Source organism: Toxorhynchites rutilus, chromosome 2, assembly GCF_029784135.1.
Source record: "Toxorhynchites rutilus septentrionalis strain SRP chromosome 2, ASM2978413v1, whole genome shotgun sequence".
In the NCBI taxonomy this organism is placed as follows: Eukaryota; Metazoa; Arthropoda; class Insecta; order Diptera; family Culicidae; genus Toxorhynchites; species Toxorhynchites rutilus.
In genome coordinates this window covers 66,417,700-66,429,993 of record NC_073745.1, presented here as the reverse complement: position 1 = coordinate 66,429,993, position 12,294 = coordinate 66,417,700, and the positions used below count along the sequence as shown (strand labels likewise).

General features: G+C 38.5%; 2 protein-coding genes across 2 annotated transcripts in view; both read left to right on the top strand.

Annotated features, from left to right (window-relative positions):
• Positions 1-12,294, top strand: part of LOC129767836 (ADP-ribosylation factor-like protein 5B) — a 57,821-nt gene that overhangs the window by 10,282 nt on the left and 35,245 nt on the right. The window lies entirely within an intron of this gene.
• Positions 9,529-10,823, top strand: LOC129767835 (tigger transposable element-derived protein 4-like). Its single transcript, XM_055769073.1, has 2 exons — positions 9,529-10,629; positions 10,693-10,823. Exons 1-2 carry the CDS (start codon positions 9,808-9,810, stop codon positions 10,750-10,752), a joined length of 882 nt encoding a protein of 293 aa, XP_055625048.1. The 5' UTR covers positions 9,529-9,807; the 3' UTR covers positions 10,753-10,823.

Below are 12,294 nucleotides of genomic sequence, written 5' to 3'. Positions count from 1 at the left end.
TTTTCAGGATCTTTCTCGATGTTGAATGGCATCCAAACGGAAAGAATTCCGCGCGTGTATATGTGTGTGTGTGTGTGTGTGTGTAGCGGCTGCTTCGAGATCTTCCCGGGGAACCGTTTGTGGCATCACTCTCCTCCTGATGGATTCCCTTCTGGCCTAAGGTGCACAAACAGGCTCTTGGTGACACCGTTCATCCGCGCTTTCATGATAAATGAAGAGCTTCACCACAATAGCGACAACATGCACCAATCGCTGTTCAATTTGAACTGAGTGGATTTCCGAGCGGCGCTCGCTTATATACCGATTGGTGATTTCAATAGCCTGTTTTGAAAGCAATTTTAAGACTATTGAAACAAGTTTTAGGATCAGAAAGTAACAAGTATAGAACGCGTAGACATTTTATCTTTAGAATGAAGTGTTTATCATACCATTTCGTTCAGTTGTTTAGGAGCTATTAACGCTCAAAATCTCGGTCTCCGGCGTAACGCTTTCGTTTTCGAAACTTTGATTTTACACCCCGGTATAGAAATGAAAGACGTAGTCCTACGTCAAAAGGTAATTATAAAGGGTAGACTAGAAGATCAATCAATGAACAGTTCTGCGATTGGACCCATGAACGTGCGTTTAGTAAGAAAACGTGGATGTTATAACGAAAAATACATTTTGGGCTTGACAAAGTTTGCCGGGTCAGCTTATATACAAAAAAAAACATGTTTACTATCAACTGTTTACCGCTAGACGGGCAGTGACAAGCATATTGCCACCAACTTTTTCAATGTTTTCAACTGTTTCACGTATTGAGAAATTTTTTTTTGTGTATTTCAACATGTAAACATGTTGTTGTATTGTAGTTTGCGTTGATTACATGCCTAGTTCTCACGGCCCGTTAAAGGGTTAAAATGATATTGCAGTGAAATTATAAAAGATAGAAGTTGGGTGTCAAAGAACGAATTGTAGAGCGATATGAGAACTTTAATTTTGTTGATAAAAATATTCAATTTTATTATGAATTTTTGGCTACAATTTTCTGGGCTTGTGGAACGCCACATAATTTCACATAATGGACCCGTGAATTGGAGTGAAATTTTAATGATTTAACACCGTTGAATGATTTTTTTTCGTTGGCCTTTGTGACGTCTCTGGGCCGCAGACGATTGACGCTCCGGAAGACAAGATGTATACTGCTGTTCTACGCATAGTTGTCCCATGTTACTTTTTGACAATTCACTCACTTTTCTTCAAAAAAGAATGTTTTTATGCCTCGTCTTCCAGAAAACCACAAAAAACAACATTAAGTTCAATTGTCCCATGTTGTTATTCTAGGCATAACTGTCCCACCATGTATTTTTAAACCGTAATCAAGCTTGATTGATTCAAGTGAGGGGAACTTTTCGCATTTCAATAAACAATAGTTTACTGCTAATAAAAAGCGGTGCATTGCAAAACTGAAATGATTAAAGCTTCTCGTAGACAAATATGCTAGAAAATTTCGGCAGTATAGGCCTCCATTACTGCGAAAAGCGGTCGAAAATTCGACTTTTCGATTGGATTTCCTCCGAGCCTTCCGAGATAACCGTATGCCGGAAATCATATTCAAATAACATGGCAAGGAATTATCTTTCAAATGAATCCAAGTTTATGGCAATTAACATCGCTTATCTTTTTTTTTTTTTAGGTCGAGTTTAATTCTTTCCAAAAACTCTGTACTTAGTCTCTCATATTGGAGCGTGTGCAAAGTTTATTCAAATCGATGATGGTCTAGTCCGATGTATCCGTCGTTCGGCTAGGTATTTCTCACCTGTGCAAACTTTTCTAGTGCTAACTCGCCATACGATGAAAAAAAAATACTAGACATCATAGCATGTGAAAATCCTTGAACCTCTGTGTTTGAGCTGGATTCAGAATTGGAACAACAGTTACGATGCCAGATTTGAATATTTTTATTTCTCAACATTTATCTATACAGTAAAACCAGTTTTTGTGCGGTTTTTTATACGATTTTTTTTGTGCGATTTTTTTGGAGCGACTTTTTTTGTGCGGTATGTGAAAAAATGAAGTCATCGGTAATTTTTTTTTCTATCTTTGATATGTATTTTATCGCTCTACATAGGGACTGTGTCAGCTAATTCCCATTCTTATGTTTTGTTTGATTTAAGGTGTCAGTAGGAGCTTATTGAAAGGAACAAAGAGTTGATTTTATGATCTGCGCAAGTGATTAGGCACTTTATGAAAGTGAAAAAAGGAAATCGAATGTTGATCACGAATGGAATCATTAGGATTTGGGTTATTTTCTTAAGGAAACTTTTCTTTATGCGGTCCCTATCCACCACATAACAAAAAGTTTTTTTTTTCAAATTGTTTAGCGAACAATATTTTTTTGTGCGGTCCCTATCACCCAGATTCAGGTTCAAAAACAGGTTTGCCTGTATAACATTGATAGGTGCATATTATATATATCAACTATTTTTGCAAACATTTGGTATTTTGGTCTCCATAAATTGCTTCAATGTTTCGCTACGTTTTGACGACTGCGAGAAAAATGCCGCAAGAGTTGATATCTTATTGAAAAACCTCGACGTCTTGTTGTTGTTTATACACGAGTGAAGCAAAACCAACTTCAATGCGTGTGCACGACAGTGAATAACCCGTCTTGACGTCTTTAGAGAACCCCTATTGAACCGATAGGAGCCAACATATCGAGTATCCCACTGACATTTTCCCTTTGTTTTCACATGAATTGGGTATCCCACTAACAGTTCTGCTTGAGATTTTGCTAACGATCCTAGCATCAATCATAGCACCCGGCTGGAATAACCGTTGTTTCACCAATGTTTGCACATCAGATTTATCTCCGGACATTACAGCAGCGCCATCATAGCTCTGGGCCACAATTTTGTCAGCATTGAGACCAAAGTACGCAGCTATTTCATCCACATGTCCGGCCAATGCAGCGAAGGTTTTGAAACGTAAGCAGACAAACGTTTACTATATGTAGGGGAAGTGGGGGCATAGTGGTCACCCTAAGGAATATGCCCATTTCCAGCGCCCACATATCGGTTTAATTTCCGTTTCTCGAAGAATATTATAGTTCAACTCATTGTTCTTCAAGATAGCAAACGGCTTTTACTATAAAAATTCAAAATAGTACACTTTTCATTATCAGAAAAAAGGTAAAAAATCGAACTTTTTTTTGCTTGGAGGTAAAGTGGTCACCTAGTGGGGGCAAAGTGGTCACCCACCCATATCAAGCTAAATGGGATACATTTATGCATTTTTCGTCCAAATTTGTTCAAATCATATTTGTTATAATAAGTATATGCATGAATTAAGCTTGGCCTATTCACCTAGAGTCTCAATTTAAATTTTCTCGTGCATACAAAAACGTAATAAGAAACACAACTCGTTCCGCATAATGAGGCTTGGTTTAGTTGGAGTGGCATTTTTATCCAGGGTCAAATCCACAAAAGGATCTTCTTCAAGAGCAGAATGTGATGAGGTATATCAGCTTTAGTAAACATAACATTGTAAGTTGCTATTCACCTATGACCACTTTGCCCCCAAACATGAAAATAATATCTACGCTAATTAATCGCTGAGATTAAACAAAATATCTGTTCACCTCTCCTAGAACATGTTAACAGTCATCCAAACTGATGATTTGTCCAACATATCAGATTGAATAAACTAAATTTAACGAGAAATTTCTTAGATACCATGCGCACAGAACTACGACGAATGGCTATCGAGAGCGTAATTTCTGTTTTTATTTGTATTTCGACATGCGACAGCTCTACTGAAGTACAGGGTGACTCGAAAGTCATTAAATTCTTCAAACATAAGGTGACTATCAATACGGCATCTACAGTCAATAGTTAAACCACCAAACAAGCAGGTGACCACTTTGCCCCCCATGACCAATTTGCCCCCACTACCCCTACCGGGTTCAAGTTGTCGAATGAACAAAATCGATAAAAACGCTCGAATTAAAACCACACATCATCGAAAAATACCACCACATCCACAGGAAACATTAATGAATTTGTTCGTTTTTTTATTTGCATCACGCTCGCTCGTGGTGTTTGGTGCTGTGTACTCTCGCGGTCTCGTGCCCTCTATCAAATTTTAATGACGTCAGGAGTAGGAAGAGAAATAGAAAAGGAAACGATGACAACCACGAACAAACACTGAAGGGTGGTGGTGTGTATTTTCCATCGTTTTCATCAGTTTCGTTCAGCAGAAATAATGAACCTAAAACGTCATTTTTACGCAAAGCGGCGCATTAGTAGTAGTAGTAATCGTTTCATACGTAGTTGATTGTGTTTGCCCGGTGTTTGGATGACGGCGAGTTCAGATGAATGGTTTGAACTCGGTAGTCATTACTGCTTATTTCGTAGCGTTGAGGCTGTGTTGCGTGCAGATTGGGGGTGTAATCAAGTGTAACTATCATAGTAGAGCTCCCGCATACTACAGACTTTCTGTCAACCAACAGTTTGGTCGGGTCGGCCTTCTGAGCTTGAGCTTGAGCTTGGGTAGACTGTACAATTCGTAGTTGCTCTCCGTGATTGACCTGAACCAACCAAATTGCACAAAGAACACACAGAATGACGCTTGGGACTAGCAAATCATTCTCGTTGTGCAATTTTCGGTGATTCGAGCTTTAAATGGTCAATAACGACGGCGGCCACGTCCTTACAGTCACCAGGGGAAGGGAAGGAATGTTAGTATGATATTCGCCGCCCGAAGGCCAGAAGGGTCGCATCTATAGCGTGGTTTCCTAGCGTTTATCATGGAAGGGATAGTTGTTAATGGGAATGGTTAAGAAAAATCAGGATTCACTGTGGTAAGTGATGTGATTCTAAAAACCTGAACTCTCAACTAGTCGACGAAATGAGATTTGAAGAAAATATACATTCTTATCGGACCGGTCATGCATTTCGTTATTCATCGTGCCTAGTACATAGATGTTTTTCCTGACCTGAGAGGGTAATAAACCCTTATAAACCCTCGATCTATATATTTATTCAATCGCGGAGACCAAGGTTATTTTTGGCAACCTGAGAAGGTTGCTAAGAAACCCTTTTAGTATTCCTCTAATCGACGATATATTCTTAACCTGAGAAGGTCACAGAGAAAATTCTTTTAAACTCGCTAAAACTGACTATGTATTTCAATGTTCGTCACATGCATTATCTTTCGAAATATCATTCAATTGCGACAACCAAAGTTATTTATTAAACCTAAGAAGGATTCCGAGACGCTGCTTTCCCATTACTCAAATCGACGATATATTTTTTACCTGATCACCTAAGAAATTCCTTTAAAATCAACTGAACCTACGATATGTCTTGATATTTATCACTGGTATTATATTTGAAAAAAATTAATCTCGACGGCAGCGGTTTTCCTCGAGAAACCTAAGAAGGTCACAGATAAACTTCCTTCAGAATCTGTCGAACAGATTCTATATTTTGCTATCCCTCACGCGTATTACATTTTATATTTTACATGTTAACATATTTTTCAATCGCCACAACTAAGGTTATTTTGGGCAACCTGAGAAGATCGGCAAGAAATTATTTAGCATTTTTCTAATCAACGATATGTTTTAACCTGAGAAGGTCACCGAGGAATCCCCTTTGAAAATTGGTATTTATTCTCCTCCCTACGTAACTCTCGCGTATCGATTACAAGAGATAACAGAAAGACTATACAAACAGATTTAATATTTAGTTAGACTACATAGCCGATGGATGTGGCAACGATGACGTCATGCTGCTACTTTTTTCGACATGTTTACACCTCCGTGATGTTGAACTCCATTTACTGTGATATTCTCACCGCAGCTAAACTAACATACTCAAAAAAAAAATAGCATACCATACACACACAGGCATCGATTGAATAAGAAGGGAACGCTCTCAAGTCACTCACATATCGTTTCAGCTTGCAATTATCACAATAAAAGTAGAAAAATGAATACTACTATATCACGTTCACTTTGACATACCACTGACGAAATTACCATTTATCCGACTATCGGTTTGGTCGGGTCGGCCTTCTGGTACAAAAACTGACCCAAGTGAATCGGCGTAATGTGCGCACATGCATACCTCTCCGTACTGATTAACACTCCTATACTCGCGCATTGGTCTGTCAGACCGAGGAATCAATAATTCGTTCAATATCAACACTACGACTTTGCGATTCTCTCTAGCATCGTTATTCGTCGTTCGTCATCGTTTAGCATATCGCATGTGTTGGTACAAAGGGGACGTGTGCCACTTTTTCAACACTTTCGGTCTGACACACCGACGCGAGTATAGGAGTAACTTTTTTGGACAAGTGCCTTTTTTCATATTCTAGAATATTGTTGAATGAATTGTTAGTGGCGTGGAATTTGTATTGATTGAAAATTATGCATAAGATCATTACCGGACTATTCTTATTTTATTTCAGTCCCTTTTGTAACTGGATTGAACGAAACCATATATTAACTATTCGTCGTTAGGTTCATACGTTCTAAAGCGAAATATAAAAGTTTGACTTTCGTATAATTATTCGCTAAATATGATGGTCATACATATACACACTTGTGAAATAATTTCACTTGTGGAAGAACTGTAAACAGTAAACTATAAACTAATCGGTGGCTTATGGTAATTTTTAACAGTTACAGTTTCGGGGATATTTTTTTATAATGGTTCATTATCGACAAGAAAACAAGAAAAAGAAAAGGAAGTTCTCAGAAATCCTTTTACATAATCTTTCTATGCCCCATCTAAAAAAAGGCATTAATTCTTAGTTTACCAAGACAAAGAATATTAGAAATATGCAAACTTTATATTCCAGAACCTTTATCATCTGGTGATTATCTAGAAGGTCGTTATACATTCTTCTCTTCGATAAAAGACTCGAAAAACACGCAACAACTGCATGAAATGTACAAAATATGTTTGTTTCGAGTATGCAGTTATGCTATGTTCTGACTCTAACTCCAATGAAACCACAATCGATTAATACGTTTTTATGTTTTTTTATAGCTCTTTATACTTCCATGAATTATATTCAGTTGATTCCTTTTAATTAATAACACATAAAAATTCGAATTTCGTTATTTGTGTTGGAGTATCAAAAATTACTCTGTTTTGAGGAGGCTGAATTAGGTGACTATTAAAACATAATAAAGACGAAGAACACATAAGAACACATAATAACCCTCTTCTTCAAATAAATGCCAATGAAATCTGAAAAATACACAATGGCAACATTGCAGAGAAGTTCAATTTTCGGTCTGTGACACCGTGCGCGAGTATACGTGTTATGATTTTGCACGCGAGTACAGGAGGGTTAAGAAGCCGACCAAACTATCGGCCCACAAAGCAGTCTGCAGTCTGCGGGGGCTCTTATATTCTTCACGGTGGGTTTGAGTTCCACCAAAATAGAAAATAAAATAAGGATATTCGGGATAATATGGAAATCACAAAAAAATTACCTTCGATAATTCCTCATCCATGTTACAAATGTGAAATTCTGAGATTGTCTACCTGTCCTATGAACAGTTTGAACAGGCGGACGAGACGCCTCTGCTCAATCTTAATGGTCAAGAATCGTCTAATTTAATGCCTAATCACGAGCGCAGTAAACATAGTCGCTAGGTTTAATGATGAAACGAACACAGGACATACAGTTGTCGCTGCGAGTAGTAGTTAATAAACAAAATCCGCAGCCGTGGACTGCGGTTAACCACTACTCCGATTCGCATACCGCATCACAACTGGTGCACACAACAAACTCCAAATGCATCTAATCTACTGCCACAGTCCAGACTCTGAACCGGAGGATCGGTCGGTCGCTGTCGGTCGCGCGTTCGCGCAAAAAAAAATATATATCCGAGGTCTGAAATAAATTATTCCACCGCGTTGCTGCCGCTGCTGTTGGATCTATGCAATTCGTGACGATGCTGTCGGAATGTGCACCAGTGTACATGCAGTGTTCATACACGTGTGGGAAACGCTCAGCTGCTGAATCCGTCTTCGCCACCACCAGAGTCCAATATTGCGCTCGATGTTTCACTCACCGCATTAACAAAAAAAGACAAACCGCACACCGGTTGGTAATGCACACGCTGCTGCGGCTGCTGCACCTCTGAAATACCGTTCCCACATTGCGCTCTTACTCTGCGGGGGGAACCACGGGGCGCGCGCGGCGGTGAGGTGTTTTTACGATTCAAAATTTAAAAGTATCAAAACACGTCGTGGAGCTAAATGGGTCCGATTAATATCCGCTTGTATAGCCTGAGTGGGCGTGGGTGTGAAGTGAAATGCGAGAGTAGCAAAAATGTGAGAAGACAGCGGCGAGCTGTGAGTGCACCGCACCGTGATTATTTTAGGACGAAAGCCGTGGGCTGTGCGGACAGCACTAACTACAAAGTGGTTCGGGTATTAATTCGAAGCAGAGATGCTAGATCTTTTATGGAATTGTCCAGCGATTCGATGAAAAATCCGTAGAAATTCGTAGATTCAAAAATGGTATCTGAATGGGGAAGGGTTACTCCCTTTCGAATGCGTCAAAAACGCCTCATTGTATCGTTCCATTTTTCTTTTGACAGTGCGGCGACCATTACAGGATTGGAATTGACTGATATGTTTCGGGCATTTGAACCATGAATGAAGACTTGTCATTCCACGGTTCCGCCGGGCGAACGAGCGAGATTGGGAAAGGCCAATGCTTTTAGATACCAAAGTGGGTGAAGGTTTAGACAGTGCTTACTCTTATACAAATCCGATAATTCCATTTTTGGTCTGCGGGAGATTTATGGGGCCGCGCTTGCGTTTGCGTTCAACATATTCAATGAAAGCGCGTGTGTATGTCATGGACAGTGTGAAACACCAAAACAACAACGAATAATTAGTAAATCACACTTTTTGAAACCCCTGCGAATGTGGGGTGATTGTTCTGCAAGAACACGGTCCGCCGAAATACACAAGTGTTATTTTTGTGTTCATTCACTTCCTCTGTTTGCTACCCCACGTATCGCGTTTTTTTCCTGGACTGGACAACAGTAAATTATATTGTTACAAATGTTTTTGGATTACGTCGATGTTTGGGCTGCTCGGGCTGCTATCGCTTTAGCGCTGAATATATTGTGAAGGGAATGGCATCGAGGTGAAATTAGCATTCAGAGTTTGAAATGTGAATAAATGTAGTATTACGAATCGCTTGTTTTTTGTTTCGTTTCTGGCTCAATGAATCAATTAACCTGTGGCGTATTTTATTCCCCGTATTGTGAAAACAGAACAAGTTGAAGAATCATTGTTTGTGAAATCCTAATCATCGTGACCTACAAATTTGGCTTTGGTTCTGTTTTCATTTCAAAGAATTTTAATACGATCGCGCCTTATATTTAGCAATTCTTCCAATCGGTGGATTCTAGAAGTCGATTTTGTACCGATCTTCTCCGGTTTTTTAACTTAGTACAATGTGATTTTCAAAATGCGAAATTATTGAGATATTACAGATACAGTCAACTCTCCCTTACTCGATGTTCTGTAACTCGATATTTTCCCTAACTCGATGAATTTCATGGCACCTTTGATTTTACATGCATTCTTCTCTCCCTAACTCGATACCTCCCTTACTCGATGCCTCTCTTACTCGATGGGCTTTGTTTCATTTTTCCATGGATTTTTACCTCGCTAACTCGATTGATTTTCGCGTACTTGTTTTTGTGCGTTTCTAGCTGTCATTTCAATTGCTCTTGAAAGTGAAGACGAAGTGTTCGTATTATCAAGGATTTTTTTTTCAAGTATGGAAAACCAGGGAAAACCTTTCAAGCGAACGATTAAAACGCTAACCATAGCGCAAAGTTTGAGCATCATCGAGCAGGTCGAAAAGTATGGGCGAAAGGTGTCTGAAGTTGCAAAAGATTTCAGTATTGCACAAAGTACGGTGTCAACACTATTCAAGCAAAAGGAAAAATGGCATCGGATGGGAAAATTGAATGTGGACAAAAAGCGTATAAGGTTGGTTGGGAACGAGAAGCTGGAACGGTCAATGGAAATGTTTGTCAATCAAGCCAGAGAGAATAATTTACCTCTCTCAGGTTCTATTCTTCGGGAGAAGGCTTGCGAATTTGCCCAGAAACTGGGAATTCCCAATTTTAAAGGAAGTTCTGGATGGCTAAGTAAATTTTTAAAACGGCAAAAGATGACATTTCGGAAGCTATGTGGCGAGAGTGCCAGTGTAGATCTCAGTGTAACGGACAACTGGATTTCGCAAACCCTACCCAGTATAATCGCCGAGTATGATGCACGTGATATCTACAATACAGACGAAACAGGACTTTACTACAAATGTTTGCCAGACAAAACATTTGCATTTCGATCAGAAACTTGCCACGGAGGAAAATATTCGAAACAACGTCTGACAGTCATGTGTGCAACCAACATGGACGGAAGCGATAAACTACCATTGCTGGTCATTGGAAAGAGTAAAAACCCACGGTGTTTCAAAAAGAAGAAATCATTACCAGTGATATACGAGAGTAACACCAAGGTCTGGATGACCTCTATTCTTTTTGAGAAATGGATTATGCAACTTGACGAAAGATTTTCCAAAGAAAATAGAAAGGTATTGATTCGGGAATTATGTGTAATGGGAATGTATCATACTTATATCTCTTTCTCCTCAAAGGTGGTCATGTTCGTTGATAATTGTATAGCGCACCCAAAATCTCTCCAACCAAAGCGATAAATTTGCAGTTTTTTCCACCAAACTCTACTTCAGCCGCTGGACTTGGGCATAATCAAGAACCTGAAACAGTACTATCGCCATGAATTAGTAAAACGAAGACTGCTAGAAATGGAGGATACAACGGTATTTTTTTCCTTTTTACATTCATGATATTCAGCACTCATACTGTATTCAAATATACTCTAGGACCCTTCAGATATATCGGTATTGGATGCAATTGAATTACTTTCACGCTCTTGGATAAAATCTGGTTAAATCTGAGACTGTTCAAAATTGCTTCAGGAAAGCCGGATTTTCCATAAATGATGATGATGATATTCCGCTGGCAGAATTAATGCGTCGTGAGCTTGCTGCTGTCGACAGTGCAGTACCATTCGATTGTTCATCGTCATTTGATGAATATTGCGAAATGGATCAAAACGTGATTTGCTGTGATCTAATGACTGATACCGATATACTGGAAAGTGTTGAAGAAGCTGAAAAAAACGTTGAAAATAGTAGTCCTATGGAGTTAGAGGAGGTTCAGGAAGTTTCAGCTGATTGTTTTGAAATTACACCTTCGAACGTTAAATCGAACCTAAAGAATGTGTCCGAAATATTGCAATCAACTGAAAATGTTCCCGTGAAACTATTTGAACATTTCTTTGCGATTGAACAGTTCCTGCGAGATCGTTACAATTTAGTTTGAATTACATACATAATTAATATTTTCTTTGTTAACCTAGTTCCTTTTCCATCTCCAATTCCATTTTACAATAAAATTGGCCTACTAAACAAACATCCTATGTATTTTAAATTTATATTAAAATTTGAGAAAAGAATGTAGAATAGTACATGCGCATTAGTACTTATAGGGTAAATGTACTAATGCACAAAAACAATAATTGATTTAATCCTGTATACGCAATGGTACCAATTATAGTAAACCCCATGTACCATAATTGGTTTATTCCTAATTGGGTCATATTTTTAAGCCTTAATATTGGGACACTTACCCTAACATCATATATTTGCAATTTGTGGCATAAAAAAAATATGAAAAAATGTTCTGTATCTCGATACCTCCCTAACTCGATGGTCCCTTGGATATCGAGTTAGGGAGAGTTGACTGTATTACAGATGTGTTTTCAGATTACACATCTATAACGTACATTTTACTTTCAAAATTGTACGTTGTATCGAATTGTACGTTATATCGAAGCATAATAAAGAACTCTGGAACATAGCTTATATTACTTTATTGTGTTGCTGTTCGAGTAAGTTTGATGAATAAATTCAATTAGAAGACGAAGCCAACTTTTCACATGATGTTGCCCATCGTTCTGTTGATTGAAGTTTGATTCATTTAGAATTCGGAATCACAAAACAGTTGTATTGCGGGATTGGTTAAAGTTACAACACAAGCTTTAGTATCAAAATACAGATAATGTATTGTTATTTCAGAAAAAAAATATTAAAAAAATTATTTTTTGGACTTTGATAATGTGTACGTTATATCGAGGGTACGTTATAACGAGGGTACGTTATATCGAAGTTTTCCTG

Coding starts and splice junctions, on each gene's coding strand:
- LOC129767835 (XM_055769073.1), top strand. CDS start 9,808: ATGGAAAACCAGGGAAAACCTTTCAAGCGAACGATTAAAACGCTAACC. Junction 10,630..10,692: donor TTTCCAAAGAAAATAGAAAG/GTATTGATTCGG, acceptor TTCTCCTCAAAG/GTGGTCATGTTCGTTGATAA.